This window comes from Suricata suricatta, chromosome 3 (genome assembly GCF_006229205.1).
Source record: "Suricata suricatta isolate VVHF042 chromosome 3, meerkat_22Aug2017_6uvM2_HiC, whole genome shotgun sequence".
NCBI lineage: Eukaryota > Metazoa > Chordata > Mammalia > Carnivora > Herpestidae > Suricata > Suricata suricatta.
Window position 1 is genome coordinate 45,493,805 of NC_043702.1, and position 19,749 is coordinate 45,513,553.

Genomic DNA, 19,749 nt, shown 5'->3' on the forward strand with positions numbered 1-19,749 from the left:
CAGTAAAGCCCAGATCTCTCATAAAGTTCAGCATAACAAAGCTTTTTATAAATTCAGTGTATATTTGTATTTGGTTTATTAATTCACTGTAATGATATATCTACATCAAAAACAGTGTTTTTAACAAGGTAGACAAATTTGAAATGATAGAAATGGATCAACTTATTGATTTTTATTAAGCATTAATCCAATGATTACAATATACTATATTTGGTTTTAGTCCCCAGTCTTTGCACAGAGCTCTGGAGATCCGTGGAGTTAACTATGTAATAAAAGGGGCAAAGAGTACCTCTTGTAGCTCCTAACTCACCACATTCAACCATACCAGAGTTTATGTTAATGAGGTGATTTTTGGAAAGTCCCCTGGGGCTGGTTGCCAGGGAAACCAACCTAGTGATTAGAGGGTTGGAATTTTCAGCTCCACCCTAACACTCCAGCAGAAAGGGGAGATGGGCTGAAGATTAAGTTCAATCACCAATGGTCAATGACAATCCTGCCTACATAATGAAGCCTCCATAAAAATACCTGAACTACAGGGTTCAAAGTGCAGAGTTGATGAACACATGGAGGTGGTAGGAGGGGGATGCACCCAGAGGGCAGGATATTCTAGGTAGGTAGTGTCTGAATTGAATTGTAGGATACCCAGCTGGTGAAGAACTGCTTGGTATGATAAAAACACCCCACATTTGGTGACCAGAACTGCAGTACTGACTATAGAATTGCACTGAGACTTTTTTTTCTCTTACAACTACCCTTTTTACTTATACAGTTGCCACTGTTTCTTAAAAACATGTATTATTGTTTATATTCTATAGTGAACATATAGTTTGGATTTTTTTTTTTTTTTTGGCCTAACTACCCTTCCAATTGCAGTGAAATCTCATACCAACTCTTCTTTGAAGGTTAACTGCTCCCTTTTCTCAGTTGATATTAGTTTGGGGCTCTGACACAGAATCTTAAGCCTAAATAAATCTGTACATTCTATTTGCAGACTACAAAGGCTGGATTGGAGATGGGCCACCAAAACTCTATAATGCAGTGAATCCAAGAGCTTGTGCAACTGCTACCGGGAAAAGAATCTTTTTTCCATTGGACTTCAACCTGGGTTTCAAGTCAAAGCACCTGCACTCTCTTCTTGCCACTCTGAAGGTAAATCCTATTCCAGAAAGGTCTTAACACAGAGGAAACACATAAGAGAAATCAAGTCCTGTGAAACCGTCTAGGCTCTGTACCTTTTGTTTTTTTTTAGGCTCTGTATCTTGACTCACCCAAAACAATTGTGTATCATAACCCCCCTTTTTTTCTAGTAAGTTAAAGACACCTCCTCTTATTTACATGGAAACACAAGAACAAAACCAAGGGAAGCAGAGGAGGAAAAAGTACTTCTGCTTAGGAGGCTAACCTTAGGACCAAAATTGGTACCTGAGATTTCTTGAAAAATAATCACTCTGTATCTTAACAATACAATGTTATGTATTTTCATGAAATATACATTTCTCAATCGCCTTAACCGACCTTTTAGATACAAGTTCATAATGCCTATCAAAACAAAAACCTATAAGAGTAGAAATAAATTTTTAAAAACTTTTAAATTCTACTTTTCTATTAAAGATCTTGGGAGATATAAAAGGCAAGGAAGGGGTGCCTGGCTGGCTCAGTCAGACGTAGAGCTCATGACTCAATCTCAGGATTGTGAGTTCAAGCCCTATGTTGGGCAAAGTGCTTACATAAAAAGAAAAAATAAACAAAAGGAATGTGGGTAATTAATATTATTCTTTAAATGTAATATATTGGCATCATTTTCCCCACAGTCATATTAATCAAAGTGGGACCAATTCTGGTCATTTAAAGCACTTAAGATTGTAACATTACTATTTAGTGCTCTACTAAAGATAAATCATTCAAATATAAATGATATATTTTAATATGTTTTAAATAAGACATTAAATTTTAATTATTCTGTAGTCTATGAAACTTTGCCAATTATACCTCAATAAAGCTAAAAAAATGTTTAATAGTAATATGGAAACCTATCTTTAAGATCAAACATTCAAATGTTCCATCCAAAAGGAAAATATTCAGAGTATTTTCACCTAGCTCACATACCTATGTTCATATCAAATGTCCAGGCGGGTATCTGATCGCCTGCACTGATGTCACTTGTATGTAGTAGGGGGAGAGAAACTTGAATAGAGCCATCCACCTTTAATTCTTGTCCTCCAGAATATATTTTCACACATATTGCAGCAAGAGGAGTCAATTCAGTACTTTCAAAACCTAAAAAAGAAGACAGTTTATTAAAACCATAGGCAAAATACAGGTTGTAGTTACATATTAATAACAAAGTAACCTATATATCATAAATATAGGTTATACTCCTATAACTTGACAAATCAACATGAGCCTAGAGATCTAATTCTTTCAAAGTCACGTGACTTAAGGTCACTGGAAACTAATTCAGTGTTTTAAAAACCTACACAACAGCAGCAAAAAAATACAGGTCACTAGTGTCCTATACAAATAAAGGTTCTATCATATCAAGTCATCAGTGCAGACAAAGCTGGTCTCTCCTGTTCCCAAGAGCATCTGTTTCAGGTGTAAGAACCATCAGACTGAGCTGTGCTCCTTGGAGTTACCTCGTGGAAAAAACATTCTGACTCAAAATGCAAATTTTGATAGGTCTGACAAACCTGGAACAAAATCAGTAATACTGTTCGCTGATAAGAGTAATAATATTGCTTTGATATGTATTTGATTAATAGCATAACTGAAAGAATATAAACAGACTAAATATTATAATATTACTTAGACTTCAAAGCTTGAAAAGTAGGATTAATAGATGAATTGGTTATGGTGTTTTGCCTAAGGTTTAAAGTATGATTATACATACAATTTATAATATGCCTTAAATATCAGGAGCTACATCTATTTCTCTAATACTGACAGGAAAAGAATAGAAAATGCCTTTTTCTGTTTTTAAATATTAGCAATGCCAAAGTAAAACTATATACCAGAATTTTTATAATGAATAAAGTAATATGGTTACAGATATTAAAATGTAATATAAATTTTCTACAAATAATTTGATAATTTTAGATTTTCCATGTAATTTACTAACACATTAGCAAAGGTTGACTCAAGTATATTTATTACATATTATTTGCTCTTTGTAGATAGACCTGAATCTTTGGCTTAAAAGCTAGAGTTTTGTTCATCACTTAACAAGTATTTATAAGGGAGCCCCTATTGGCACCACATACTCATCTTGGTTCCAAAGATACTGTGAGTACGTGATCTCCTGCAATATTTTTTTCACAATCATCATTACCGTCAAAAATGCTTTTTTTCCATTTCTTTGCTCTTTCCTCCACTGGAATGTAAGTATAGGGCAGAAGGTAGCTTACTAGGGCTTTGAAGAAATTCTGGAAAGGCAATGTAATTGCATGGTCATAAAAGTCGCCTCTCTAAGGAGGGAATGTTTGAGCTGTGGCCAAAGGAGAAGGTGCCCTCCGTACAAAGACCTCAGAGAAGAGCTTTCCAGGAAGAAGAAACAAGTGAAAAGCCCCCAAATTAGAGGTGATCTTGGCATGTGTAAGAATGAGAGATGGTTGGAGGGCACCGAGGAAGAAATAGCAGAGGCCTTCCAGGCCCTGGAAAGGAATTCTCATCATCACTACTACTACGTCTGGTGTGTATCTGCAGTTATCAGACAGAGCAACTACGGACTTAATGAAAAACGGCAATTAAATAGAAGAGAATTAAATTAGCCTTGGTAAACTTCCTGAAAGACTAATCATAAGATGAGCAAAGAATGTCATACATATTTTGTAGACCAGTTACACTAGTACAGATCCAATGTATGCACAAATTTTTCATTATATAATCTGTAAGTAGTTGTAATTTCTTATATCAAACTATTTAGTAAAGTCAGCCGGCTTTCTGAGGTGCCTGCTCTTAGTAACTCCACCCCCACCCCTCAGTTCTGCAGTCAGTGGCTTTGCATACTAAATGCAGCTAAAATTATGAGATCAGCTCCACCATTTGGGATAAGGCTAACTCAAAGAAGAATGAAAAGAGAATGGTACAAGAGAAAAAGAAACTAAAGGACATTGAGAAGGAGGCAACTTTAAAAAAATTTACTCATCACTAAAACTCTGCAATCCAATACAGTAGCCACCAGCAACACGTGGCAATTTAAAGGAAATTAGTGCTTTAGTTCCTCAGTGTACTAGTCATATTTCAAGATCTCAACAGACACATGTGGCTAGTAGCTACCCTACTGGATAGAGCAGAAGAGCACTGCATTGACGGCACTGCTCTAGAACTTTTAGATGTTAGCAGCATTCTCAGAAGAACTGAAACAGTAAATGAATAATCTCAAAAGCAGGTGGTAGAGGAATGCTGGAAGGAAGCGCCCGTTATATCCCCTTCCCACTGAACCTAATGAGTCTTGTCCATAAAAACTCCCAGAGCCACCTGAACTTCATTTGTGATATGGTGTACTGGTCCCATTCTTGTAAATGTTTTTTACGTTGAACATCCTATAACGTACATCTGGAAAATCTTGGCCGGTGTCTTAGACTGGCTTCTTCAAGAAGCTGAGCCTGAGATGACAACTCTGGGAGGAAGTACCCACCAGTGAGTGAGTGGAGGCATATGCAGAAGGAAGACAAAAAAGGATGTATTACGGAACAGAGATGTACTCTCTTTATACTCTTGTCTATTAGTTAAGAGCTTGCTCTAGCGAGGGCCTCCCCTGCTCCCTGGACCACGAATGCCTTTAGGCAGAGTCACGGATGTGTGCAGTAGGAAACACAGGCCTGTACCAGAAAGGGAGGGTCATCTTGCTGGAGCACCAATAGAACTGGCTGTAACAGGTAAGGGGAAAAAAACCCTAACCAAAACATCTATACACTTATTACTCTACTTTCTGGTTGATCCCCAAATGAAATGGAATGAAATTTGACCCAACTGAAATCATCAAAATTACCAACTGTCTGAGGTGATTTTTAAAAACAGTGGAGTTTCATTATATGTTGCCATAGGCAGTAGAAATGGTGGGAAAAAACGGTGGATGTACAGAGGAGAGAGACTTTTACGAGGTTTATTCATGGGTATATTAAATAAAATGTTAAATTCCATCATCCTCTTACCTGTTAGGTTGTGACAGCCATATACTGTATATATATATGCTTCTGAATCTGGAATACAGTTGACCCTTGAACAGCCCGAGTTTGAATTGCACACGTCCACTTATGTGCATTGTTTTTGATGAATGCAGCACCGTAAATTTATTTTCTCTTTCTTAGAATTTTAACACGTTCTTTCCTCTAGCATATTGTGAGAATGTGGTATATAACACACATAATATACAAAATATGTTGTTAACTGACAGTTGTTGGTAAGGCTTCTGGTCAACAGTAGGTAATCAGTAGTTAAATTTTTGGAGAATCTAAAGTTATAGGAGTTTTTAACTGGGGGGATGACGACCCCTGCCTTGTTCAAGGGTCAACTTATATATTTTTAAAAAATTTATAATTTTACTAATCTAGAATATCAAATATATTTAAGAAAAACCTCCAGTTGCTTATTCTCATCTATGAAAATTTTTATGTCTAACAAATATTGACAGTTTTAATTAATTTGATAAGTGAATTGAAGGTCAAATTAAAATATGTATAAACTTCAAGTCAAATCTTCATTTTTTTTTTTAACTTGCAAAGTTATACAGTATTACTACTATTTTCTTACCTCCTTTGGATAGAAATATCCTGTTAAACTGTCCATTAATTTAACATAACATATTCTGGTGTAATTTGTCTTTCATTGGATAAAAGGGAACTGCCTATTAACATTTTAATAACTAGCTTTATGTACTGTTTCGTATAAGTATGATTATATAAAGTCTAGATCCTACCTGATTTATTGAGAGTAATTCCAGTTGTATACAGGAAATTGTCCACTTTCAAAAATTGTTGTAGAACTGTAAGATATCCTGTGACGTTGCTAATATGGTGGTTGTCAGGTAGTTTAATTAAGGCTTTTGAAAACTGAACACTTGGTTGAGATTTGGCATCTGGAAAAAGGAAACCTCATTAACAAATGGACAAAACAAATGCATATTAGGCAGAGCATCATTGCTCAGGACATTTCACTTTAATATCTCCTTATAATTAATGTTTTAAATCCTGAGCTGAAATAAGTAAGAAATCTTCCTTTCTTTAGATCACACAAGGCACCTTTACCCAGAAGACTGCTTGATTCTACTGCCCAGAATTTCTTTATCCTTTGTGGGTTTTACTCTAGGAAACCACAGACTGACCATTTTAGCCCATTTGGTTCACTTGGGGTTTCACTTCTGTAACAGGAGCTAATGGCACACACCAATCCAAATGTCAGATATGCAATTTATAAATGTTCTCTCATGTTAATAACTTTGAATTGACTATACTTAATATAACTTATGGAGTGAGAACTCAGTGACCATATTATTTCTGTAATCAGTGTATTAACAACTTAAGGGTCTGCTCTTAAATCCTTAAAACTTATTAGAAATATCAGCTATTGCTTTGGACTTTAAGGTCCAAAGTCAGTCTTTTTGGACTGAAAAAGACAAAAGCAATCAGTTAAATTATTAGAATTTTTAAAGTGTCATTTTCTAAATTGTTACATGACAAAACATGACAAATAAAATGTAATATAATTCTCAAAGTCATTGTGTTGTTTACATATGAAGCTAGAAAAATAATACCTGGAAAGTAAGGGATATAAATAAAAACAACACATTTATATTATTCTTGTTTGGTTAAACTGAGGGCATAACAGACCTTCTAATCACCTTAGAAATACTATCTACACCTTACTCTGTTAAAATATCTATCTTAAAAAAAGGGCCGTGGAAATACTTCACATTAATAGTTGAGACATGAAAACTGATGTAATACCTGACCTAAACTGGAGTGAAAAAAAAAAAAAAGGCATCAGTGGGCAAAATTGGAATTTGGTTAAGTTATCCTCTCAACATTAAAAACTGTGTTGTAGCCACCTAATATCCCAATTATCAGGAAATGCATACTTAAGTATTTAGAGGTAAAAGGCCACAAAACATGTAATTTATCTTCAAATGGTTCAAAAAATAAAGTATGCATACCCAGAGCACAAATACATATACAGTAAAGCAAATGGAATAAAATGTTATGAATAGTAGATGAATTTGAGTAGAGGGTATACAGGAGTTATTTGTATTTTATTCTTGCAACTTTTCTATATTTTGAAATTATTTCTGTATTTGAAGTTATTTCCAAATATAAAGTTAAAACTTAAAAATATACATATGCTTTAATTATGTTGACGCCCCAAATTTCTTATAACTGAAAACATGTACACTAAATAAAATGTCTGAGCTTCCCTAAGGTTTCGTACATTCCTGAAGTTTCTAATTTCTCCCATTCCCTTCTTAATCACAAACACACACAAACCGAACACATTTTCAGTGTACAAACTGAACACCTTTCTGACCAAATCCTGGGAGAAAAAAAAATTAACGTTTTATGGAAGTTGAGAAGTGAGGATGTAGATCTAGTAAGGAAGGATCGATCATCTGCAGAAACACCCCTTTCCTGCTTAGCCTTATCAATGGGTCAACTCTTAGGGCATTGAAGCGAGCTGAGAGAACCCAAGAGAGTTCAGTGTTCTCATGGAGACACAGTATGAGCGCTCACCACTGCTTGGTAAAATGCAAAAAACATGGCACATGAACATGTTCACCCTAATCCATTTCATACGTTCTGGAGGAAATTACAATTGGTAATGGTTTGGAGAGGACAGTAAGGAGTAGGAATGTGTCAAAACAAAGCCTTAACAAGAAGTTGCTGAAGAGGGACTGTTTTTACTAAGGTCCCAGCAGATTAACATGTAGCCTTTCTCTGTAATAAATGGCTCCTATTTACTTTTCATCCTCCTGCACACCATGTCACACGCACCCATCCTGCCATGCAGAGCAAACCTGGCAGCTCAAAATTCTCTTAAGTCTATTAGATTTCAAGAGTAAGAGATTCTGGTACTTTAATCATACCATGGTTTACTTTATTCCAAATATTTTCTTTAATATTTTTGAAATAAGATAGCTTCTGAGGGGCACCTGGGTGGCTCAGATGGTTAAGCATCAGACTTTGGCTCAGGTCATGATCTCAGTTTGTGAGTTCGAGCCCCACATTGTGCTCTGCACAGAACCTGGGGCCTGATTCAAATTCTATGTCTCTCTCTGCCCCTCCTCCCACTTATAAAAAAAAGATAGCTTCTGAAAATGAACTTTCACAAACAATTTCCTTTTACCATGACTTACTGGACTCTTTGAGGATTTTCTGCCTCTACCCATCAGTCATTCCTATTATGCTTTAGTCTTAAACATTAATTTCCCAATACAAAAAAAATTGTCATCTATAGAAGTTTTATGTAACAAGCAGTAAAAGTGTGCAAAATGCTCAGGCCCTTTCCACTCATGGACAGGGGTGCCTGCAAATTAGAGAGCTCCAAAATTCTAACCTTTTCCTAATTTCATTAACCACACAAGCCCACTGAGAGATGTGATTTGGAAAGAAGTTCAGAATTTCAGCACAGACTTTCTGAAACTTAAATGTTCCTACTGGGACCAGGATGCTAAAATGGTAAAGAATGATTCCTACTACACAAAACCCTATACCGCTGACTGACAATGAAATAGGAATCAGTTCAGATCAATTTAGAATGGTACTAGTCATCCTTGAGCAATTTAGACTTTTCTCCAAGTTATAACCAACATGGATTCATTAGTGAAGAAGTACAGTAACATAATTAAAGAAATTATTATCACTTAAACTTTTTACATACAAGTCGAGAAGAAGTGTACTTACCAGCTAATTTTCCAGTGATTAAAACAGTGTCTTCAAATAGCCATATATTTGCTTGGCTTTGTGGAAACAGTGAAAGTGTAACTGATGAATATACTGTGAAATATAGCACAATTAAAATATTTTATTAAACGTGAGGAAAAACTAGGTTAAATATAGTCTGTTCCAGCAGGCCCTAAAAAGTGTGTGGGGGTGGTGAGAGACTGTGGGAACATAGGACAAATAAATGTAAAACATGACGGAATGGGGATAAAGAGGACCACAGTAAAGTGAGGGTAAAAGAGGCCCAGCATCACTATTTTATTTCACTAATCCCTTCTATTTCCAGTAGTTTGTACCAAAATTACCAGTGACGTTCTCTAACCCAGACTAGTATGGTCAAATTAATGCTTGAATAATCCTCTGTTTTCTCTACATAATTGTTACTTGTTATTTCCTTCTTATGATTAAAAGAAAAAACTTTGGCTCCACAATTCAAGGTTCTCTAAGATAGACTACATCCACTGATTTTTTTTAACTTCCTGTGTAAGGATGCAACGCTTTTCATCACACAGTATGGCTTGCCAGACTCTTATTTGGCAGAAGAGGAAACAGTTTAATGCATAATGGAACACATTATCCACAGGCATTGGTAGTAATGCAGGAGGCCAAATCTGCCTACAAGAGTAAACACCTTAAATAAAAAGTGGGATCGGAAAGTGCAGATGGTCTGAAAGATAATGAAATTATTTCAAGATCAGAAGCAAGGGGGGGGAGACCATTTTATAACCAAGAACAGATCAAATAAACTTACTAAAAATGAGTTCTCATTTGATAGCTCTCCTCACTTCAATATAAACGCTTACAATTAATAGAAATAACAAAATCCTAAGTCACTTAGGACAGGATCAAAACACATTTGCATGGAAATAGGTTTTAAGATATTTCCAAGAGCTGTAAAGGAAATACTGAAAAGAGGATAAAACACAAATACGTATGAATGGGTGTAGAATGTAATATACCTTTCTCCTACAATAGGAAAAGAAATACCAAACAGAAGTATAATTTCAATTCAGAATACACTAATAGCTAGACTAACCAGGGGCTTTATGAGACTAGACAGTGTCATGGTAGTAGCTTGGGCCTTGAGATGAGCAGGGCACTTCCCGATATTGGGATACTTTGTTAAAAGGGGGGCAGCCCAGATAGCTGGAGGTTATTAAACCTGAGGAGAATCCTTTGAACTTCACTAACACTTACACATGGATTTCCCTTCACTTACCAAAAAAAAAAAAAAAGTCTCTTTATAAAAGAGATGAATATCCATTCTGGAAAAGTAAAGAATATCCACTCTGAGAAAAGTAAGAAAAATGTGATGGTCCTCCCAACCCCATGACAAAGACAAGCACTATTAATATTTCAGTATCCTCTTCCTGGCGTTTCCTGTGACTTTTTTAAAATAGGGAGCGCAATATTATATGCAGAATATTTTTACCCTTTTTTCATTTAAGATAATATAAGCAGTTTTGTCCCTCACTAGAAACTCTTCCTAACATTTTCAAGATCACAGATGTCCTTTCTTGAAATGTCAAGACTTAATCACTATACTAATATCACATATTTAGATTTTTATTTTTACCATTACTGCAAAAAATAACATTCGAATCAACATTCTTTTGTACAAATATCTGTCAACTTTAGTTATTTATATCTGTTTTTAGGATAGACTCTTAGCAGTCGAATACTGGGTCAAAAGTGATAAAAACTTTGAAGATTTTTGACACACATATTTCAAAATTGTTATCCAGATAATTTTGATGATTGTACACCCACCAACCACCTTCAGGAATGCCCACTGTACCTTACTCGGTCAGTACTATGTTCACTTTTTAAAAACTTTTCTAAGGTGAAAAATAGAAGAAATGTGGATGTCTTTGGTACAATGAATCTGAAACTGTTAGGAAAATAAAACAGCTTGTCACATCTAGTAATCCTTTGATTTTCTGGTTTTGAAAATTGCCAGGTAACGATTTTGCCCATTTACCTTATATAGTCAGGACCTGGGAGTTTTCTTACTAATTTGTATGACTTATTTACATGTTAAGGCTATTACTCTTTATTGTCTCATATTTTTCCTACCTTTTTTAGACATATTTTTGAAATATAATTGTATGACTTATTAGCTGCAGGTGTACAATATAACAATTCAATATTTACATATACTGCAAAACGATTACCACAGTAAGTCTAGTTAACATCCACCACCATACATGCTCTTTCCCCCTGTGATAAGAACTTTTAAGATCTATTCTCTTAGGAACTTTCAAATATAGACTACAGTATTATTAACTATAGTCACATGCTGTATAATACCTTAGTTAAAAATAGTGCAATCTACCATTTTTAACATCTTTCATTCCTTTTAAGTTTAAACAGGTCTTCCTAATAAAAAAATCACTTTTATTTGCTTGTATTTAACATTATGGACTATGAATCCAAAATATCCTAATACTACTTTTTGAATATTCAGCCTCTCCTCAATGCTTTATAATCATAAATTACATTTTCTTATACACACTACTTAGTATCTAATCTGTACCACAGTATTACAGAGTTTTAATTGCGTAGCTACATATTATTTTAGTTATAAGAAATGGCAAATCGCCTCTAATAAATCTTCTTTTAAAATGATTTCCAGCTTTTTATTCTCCAAGAACTATTTTGCCAAGTTTTTTTTAATGCAGTCAATCTATAAATTAGGAAGACGTGAAATCTTTACAACATTCAGGTTTCTAAAGAAATACAATGCATTCCATTTATCCAGGGTTTTAGTGGGTTTTTTTATTTATTGTAAGGTCAATTAGTAACATTTGGTACTTTTATTTTGCCCAATATATGGTTATTTCACACTTTTCATAGGTTTTCTGAATATTGTGTTTGTCCTTGTTCTGAGAGGGATTTCTTTTCATTATTTTTCATAACTGGTCACTACTTTCGGTGTACAAGTAGATGTATTGACTTTCACCAATGCTAATTCTGTACTTAGTAATTCTGCCAAATTCCATCAATTCCGTTAATTTTGAGAGTTTTAAGATTCTCGCTTTGTAATTTTCCAGGGATATGATAACTGGAAATAGTAATGTCTGTGATTCTTTCTAATAGCTATTGCCTTCTTTGGTCTGTTGATATATTTTTGCTCTGGTAAGAAACTATAATGTAAAATAATATAGACATCTGTGTTCAGTTTCTTATTTTAGTAGGATCACCTCTAATATTTTATAGTTAAGTATGAATTTGAGATATTTACCATGTCAAGAATATCTTCGTGGTCCTAGTTTTTAAGGACCTCGTCCTTAGGCATGGACGGCCAACTTATAAATACATTTCAGATAAGTGCTGATACTTCTAATGTGCTCCACTAATACGTAAAATTAAAAGAATGACACATTTCATATCCTTATAATCCTGCAAAGAAGAAAATTCCTACTTGGTCTTAACAGAATGCTCTATTTAAATAATGGTGAAACTTCTTTGTATTATTTTGTTTAGGATTTTTGTATTTAAAGTTAAAAGTAAGAATGGTCTATAAAGGAATATATGTGTATATGAGAGAGAGCACATATAAGGGCATCTAATTTTGCATTACCTGTTAGGTCTCAGAATCAAGGCCTCAGTGGTTTTATAAAATGATTTGGAGTACCTTTTTTTTAAATAGCCTTTACAGGGGCACCTGGGTGACTTCAGCCAGTTGGGCATCCAACTTCGGCTCAGGTCACAATCTCACAGTTCGTGGGTTTGGGCCCCGCCATCAGGCTCGGTGCTCACAGCTCAGAGCCTGGATCCTGCTTTGGATTCTGTGTCTCCCTCTCTCTCGGCCCCTGCCCTGCTCACAATCTCTCTCATAAATAAACATTAAAAAAGTTTAAATAGCCTTTGAATCAAGCTATATTTATTCAGAACATTTTACCCATGGTTATTGGTCTACCTCATCTAAAATCAGTATAGTCATTTATATTATCACAAAATTATTAGATTTTTTAAAGATTATTGCTTTGATACATTTTTTTAAAGATTTTATATATTTTTTATTTTTCTTGTCTTCTTTTACTTCCCTATTTGTTTAGATTAGCCAGATACATGTATAATTTATTTTGAAGAACATTTTGTCAATTATTTCTTCTTTATATTTTCTAATTGTCCATTTACTTTCACCTTTATTTCCTTTTTCCCAACTTTTAGTTTCTTTCATTATTTTTCTAACTCTAATTTAATGAATGTCTGTGCTTGATCTCTGTCTTATAAAGTATATAAGACCAAGAATTCACCTCAGACTTTTATATCACTATTCAGATTTTCAAGTCACGATCTCATTCATATGAATCTTCATATTTCATTTTCTTTCTGATTCTAAACTTGAATAAGAGTTCAAGAATTCAAATGTTTCCAATATGAAACCACATAAAGTATCTAAATTCTAATAATGATCACACCAAAAAGAAAAAGATTAATTACCTAGTGTATTATCCTTCCAATCAATCAGACTTGCATTCTAGTATCTTCTATGGCCTGTACTTCCCATTATCCAACTAGTCACACTAAGTCCTATCCATTCTTATTTCTTCCCCTCAGATTTACTGAGCTCTAACTGATATAACAGTGTAAGTTTAAGGTGTATATGATGATCTGCACAGTAATTGCCAATTCTCCCCTCAGTATGCCTCTTCTACTTACCTCCTCCCTTTCATCCCCTCTCGTGCATCAGACTGTGACTGTCCACCAGGAGCACAACCACAGCTTTGTAGCAAGGTCCCCGGAGTCCATTCTCACCCTGCTTTTGGCCTAAACACCATACGCTGTAAATTCACTGTCCAAACAACTTACAATTATTGTACTCAAGCATCTGACCTAACTGCTTATTAGTCAGCAAACACATCTAAACTTTTTGTCTCTACTTTCAAGGATGTCCTTGCACCACCTGGCCCGCCCTGCTCCTTGCTAATCCTCTGGGCATGCCACCTGCAGACAAGCCCTGTACCCAGAGGAGAGCTCTTACTCAGGACTTTCTCAAGCCTCTGGGGGTGGGTGGGGGGAAAACCTTCATGTTTCCCTCAAACTGGCACTCCTTACTAACCTCTCTATGTTGACTTCACAGAGGTTGTCTCATTTTCACTTTACCAGAACAAGAGATTTCCAAAGCAGGAGGAAAAAAGTCATGTACGTTAAGTCAAGGCTTTTACACTGTTGTTGAGTGCTTACTTGGCATTTTTCCAGTCTTCCAAGGCAGAGGGGTCAACACGTAGCCATCCTTGGAAGCAATAATGGTTAAGCTGAGCCCTAGTTTATAAGGTACTTTTATCAACACTGCTCCATTGTTCTTAGTCACAGTGGAATTTGTTTTCGTGTAGTTTACAAACACTTCTACAACTGCTTGACTCAGGTACTGACGGCTGATGATGTCATTAACCTGTACTTTCAGCATAAATACAGACACTGGAAGAGAAAAAAGAAACGACAACGTATCAGATCCTGGAATGCATATGTCACTGTAACTTAAAATGTCATTCAAGACCTCTGAATAAGAGTACAAGCGAAATAAGTCCTGAGAAGGACAGATACCCTATGTTTGCACTCATAGGTCTAATAGGAAGACAGGAGAAACCTAATGGAGGACCAGGGGGAGGGGAAGAGGGAAAGAGAGTTGGGGAGAGAGAGGGACGCAAAACCTGAGAGACTACTGAATACTGAAAATGAACCGAGGGTTGAAGGGGAAGAGGGAGGAGGGAAAAGAGGTGGTGGTGATGGAGGAGGGCACTTGTGGGGAAGAGCACTGGGTGTTGTATGGAAACCAATTTGACAATAAGCTATTTAAAAAAAAACAGTACAAAACTGCTGATAAAATCTGGAAATACGTATGTATGGATCCATTGACACAGGTGGAGAAACATTCCAACAAATTCATTATTTCTAAAACTCAATGCTTTTGAATTTATTAACAAGACATGGTGTTATTACTCCAATTTTTTTCTGCCAATAAAAAGAAGAAAAGGAAGCAGTAAATAAGGGGAGGACAGAGGTTCTCACTTGAGAAAAACCCATTTTCACTTCGTCTCACTAATTCTAATGCTATTCAATAACTAATTCAAAATATAGTCAAAGTTCCTAGAATAAAATGCAATCTGACTAAACCTTAGTGCATGACTAGCTCCTTTATTTTGTTCTGTTGTCTGGAAAGCAAGGGATGTTTTTCAGTTCCAAATTACCAAATATCAAAATAAAATCTTTAAAATATCAGAAAATATCATCTGTTAAATATATAAGAAAGCACAGTAAGATAATACATTGAGGAAAATAAGAATTAACTGGTTTCTAACTTAAATCTCCAGCTTTATAGATCTTTGACCGTATGTTCTTAGATATACCAATGTTAATGTCTTATTAAAAAAGAATTTGTATCACCATGGAAATGCCTTTGTAAAGCCTGTATCACAACACCTTTGCCAAAGATACCGTCTCTTCCACTATTAATGGGCTTTGGAGTCAGTCAATGCCCATCTCTGCCATTCCCTCGATGTGTGACTTTGGGGAAGTTACCTCTCAAGGTCCATTTGCTCATCTGTAAAATTAGTAGAATGGTAACTAGTTTGACGTAATAAGATGAAATAATGCAAATAATGTGTTCAGCACAGAGGTTGGCTGTCACTTAATATCATTAATAATAAAAATTATTTCTCCAAAATTGGAGACCATTTCACAGATATTAGAGTCATCTGTAAGAAATACCTCATGAGGACTAATGTTGCAGGTACATATTTGCAAAAATCCATTTCATGCCAAATAGTTTTTAGCAAGAACAGCAAGTCAGGTAAAAAATCCTAATCAACACTGACTGAGCTGTAATATTACTACCAAACTATTCTTACACACCTTACATACTCCAACTTTGTTAAAAATAAACTAGATTTTAAATTGCTTTTGGACCATAACAAATACATTTTAAATACAAATCGAACTGCTGCAATAATCACCCAGACCTAGAAAAGATGCAATCTTGCAGGCTAGAAGAGAGCTCTGATCCTTCTAAAAATCTAAAATTCAAGTTAAATGTTATGCAAACACTATTCTCTATTTAGACACAAGGGTTTTTAGTATATTTCCTCTTATGTATGATAATAAAATATATGTTAATAATATATATAATAATAATTATAACCACAAGAACTAAAATGTGTTGAGGGTTAATGAATCAGGCATTGTGTTTATTTTTAAATGCATCATTCCATTTACTCTTCAAAATCCTAATTACAGAGACATTGTTTTCTTCATCATATATATTGTTAACTGTGGGTTAGAGAAGTCTGTAAATCAGTCATGGCCACCCCCCAGTAGACAGAGGAAACAGGACACAGACTGGGGACCACCTCTCCTCAAAGCCTGTGCTCTTAAGCCACCGCACTACAGTTGCCTGATTTAGCTTTTTTTTGTTTGTTTTTTAAAGTCTGAGAGAGAGAACAAGCAGGGAAGGCCAGAGAGAAAGAGAGGGGAAAAAGAGGGAGGGAGAGGGAGAGAGAGATTCCCAAGCAGGCTCTACAATGATGTAGCCTGATGGAGGGCTCGAACTCACAAACCTAGAGATCATGAGCCAGAACCAAGAGTCCGCGATACTTAACTGACTGAGCCACCCAGGTGCTCTGCCTGATTTAACTCTTAAAAGCAATTCTAACCCCAGTTTAGAGTGCAGAGATGGGAAGAATGAACTGGGAAAACGGAAAGAAAAGGGAGGATTATATTCTGGATTTAGCTATCCCTTAAAATGACGTTCCATTAGTCTGTCTAAAAAGCTGTTAATTTCTAGGACAACAGTCTCCTATATATTCAAATGTATATATGGAGAATAGATAGCAAAGCAAAATCTAGATTACCAATATTTACCCACACCTAATGCTGTCTCAGCATTTTTAATAATAGGCAGCTTTGTGGGAAGTTAAATTATTTGTAAATAGTCATTACTATCACTGCTTTTATTAGATAAATTTAGGAGCTTCAGGTATTAAAAAGGTCGACTAACCCTTGAGTTTTAGCACCTCCTATTCCTCAAATTACTTAACTATTCTCCCATCATTTTGTAAGTTCAGCCCATTACTCTAAAATTCTAAAAAATATGTTTGTAACATTTAAAATCAAAATATGAAGAAGGGCTGGGGATAAACACATGTTCCTAATGCCAAGCCTCACATGTATATTATCACAAAAATCTCAACATACTTTTGTAAAATATGTGATTTCAAGTCCACTTTACCAATGAAGGAAATAAGGATTCAGATAGGTAATGTGGACAACTCCCAAGTCTCACTCATTTTAAGAGGTCTTGTCAGCTGTCACCGTCCCTGTGAATGACTCCACAGCTGTGTTTACACCATGTAACAGGGAGTCTTGGGATCACATTACTAAAATTCAAGCAATATATTGTTGTAATTACTGAGAAATGCTTATATAACATCAGCTAAAAAGAAAAAAGGGGGGACACGTGGGTAGCTTAGTTGGTTAAGTGTCCAACTCTTGGCCTTGGTCCAGGTCATGATCTCATGACTCACGAATTCAAGCCCCGCATCAGGCTCTGTACTGATAGCACGAACCCTGCTTGGGATTCTCTGTCTCCCTCTCTTTCTGCCTCTCCCCCCTTGTACTCTCTCTGTGTCAAAAATAAATCAATCAAGGGCACCTGGGTGGCTCAGTCAGTTAAGTGTCCAACTTCATCTCAGGTCATGATCTCACGGTTCATGGGTTCGAGCCCCACATTGGTCTCTGTACAGACAGCTCAGAACCTGAAACCTACTTTGGATTCTGTGTCTCCCTCTCTCTGCCCCTTCTCTACTCACTCTCTGTCTCTTAAAAATAAACATTGAAAAAACATCAATCAACATTGGAAAAAACAGAAAAAGAAAAAAGGGTGCTCCCAACAGACACACGCACTAAACCATGGCCTTAAACTCATATGGGAACTATAACTCTTGTGTAAAAAATAAAAAGTAATACATGTGATGGCCTCCTTAACTAAATGTCCTTGAATAGATCCACCTAGAATAAAAAGCTATTTATATGTAGAGGACAAGTAGTTGCCTCATTCAGAATAACTCCCCAAGCTGCCCAGCTCTGATCCCCTATATGAAATCTACTGAGCTCCGGACACAAAGTACCTAACTAATGGGGGCCAGAAAGATTCTGTCAGGACCTCAAAATGTGGCTGAAGATACATAAAAGCTGATGCTTGCTGAAGCTGAAACATCTTGGAAAGTCTAGGAGCACCTACCCACTGAGTTCTCCAAAATCTCCCTGCCTCTCTCCTTCCAGAGGTGGGTTGTACAGCCCCTCCTGCTGATCCGTGAGCTGTTGCATAATTCCTCCCCAAAGCCCCTTTATTCCTTGTAGCCAGAGTCAGATTCTGTTGCTCGCTTCCAAAGCAAGCGCCTTAAATGACACAAGATACAACTGTAAACATAGCAAGTGTTATTTAATAAGCTACTCTACCTTTTGTAAGAGAAGGTACAGGAAGGAAAGATAATGTTATGTACCAAAAATAAGGTAAAGCATATAAGAGGGAGACTACATGTAACTAAAAGGGAATTAAGATTCTCTAATACAACTTAATAATGGGTCTTATTCAAATCAAATGTACCTACAATGGCTCCTGCAACAGCACATTCAGGAATGGGAATTCTGATTAATTCCTTTGGTCCAAAGATTAATTTCAGAAATTCTCAGAGCCTTTGACTTATAGACAAATTCCAGTGTGTAGTAAGATCTGAAGCTAAATTCATAAAAAACAAGCCAAAAAAAACACCTCTGCATCTTCCATCTGTCTCGTCCTATAAAAGTACAGTTGCCAAAATAAGACACACAAACGCCTCCTGACACTCTGAAGCTGGGTTTGATTCATAAATGTTTTCCAGAACATTTTCTAATCCAGAATGGATGGTTTTATTTTTCCTCATGTAATAATTGTGTTAAAGAATAAATTTGATGAGAAAATGAATATAAAATTCAGTAAGAAAAAAAATTATTTGCAAAGGTCAAATCTTGTCTATCAAAAATCACAGTGTTCCCTGGAAGAGATCCCACATTTCTGCACATTAGGTCGTCATCTGTTAGACTCAGGACATAATGTAGCCCTGACCAGCAGAGTCCTCTCTAGCTCAAATTGGAAAAAACTAATGCTATTTATCTCACACACACACACACACACACACACCCACACACCACAAGCTGAGTGCTAGAAACTTTATCCATGTTGTCCAATTTTATCCTAATACAAATCTGCAAGACTTTTTCCCCTTTTTATGGCAAGGAAACTAAGGCTACAATTGCATAATTAAGCAGGGCATAGGCAGGATTCACAGACAGGGTCATCTGACTCCAAGTTCCATGCATTCTACTCCCCACATCTCTCCTTGAAAAGCGTTAGGGATTTGGTTTTTACAATATTCGGTAGCCTACTTGTTTCCTTCCAACCAATGCAGAGAATGGCATGCTTGATTTGCTGACCCTCTGAGCCTTTCACCCCATCCCTGGGCTGGGTTTGTCTGGCCCCAGCATAAGCAAGAGCAGAAACAGCATTTAAAAGAATAAAAATAAAAAGTCTCAGCTGGAAGCCTGCCCACCGCAATTAAAGGGGCACAATTCTTTTCCCCCCAAATAAAAGGACAAGAATAAAGAATTGCCTGCCCCTAACTTAAATAGGACACTTCTGATTTCCACGGTGTTAACAGTTTGATCAGCCAAACAGGGCTGGCAACCAGAAGTTATAGATGTATATATAATCTCCATAACAACCCCACTTACTAATTCTCTAAGAAAAATACTTTGGCATTTAGAGAGGGCAGATTCT

The 19,749-nt window shown here is 36.0% G+C and overlaps 1 protein-coding gene across 1 annotated transcript in view; it reads right to left on the reverse strand.

Annotated features, from left to right (window-relative positions):
* Nucleotides 1-19,749, reverse strand: part of FAM171B (family with sequence similarity 171 member B) — a 68,407-nt gene that overhangs the window by 10,577 nt on the left and 38,081 nt on the right. The window contains exons 2-5 of the mRNA XM_029934278.1: nt 14,124-14,357; nt 8,892-8,984; nt 5,918-6,076; nt 2,107-2,277 (exon numbers count right to left, since the gene is read on the reverse strand). Of these exons, the coding sequence (XP_029790138.1) occupies nt 2,107-2,277; nt 5,918-6,076; nt 8,892-8,984; nt 14,124-14,357 (657 nt within the window). The remainder of the gene's footprint in view (nt 1-2,106; nt 2,278-5,917; nt 6,077-8,891; nt 8,985-14,123; nt 14,358-19,749) is intronic.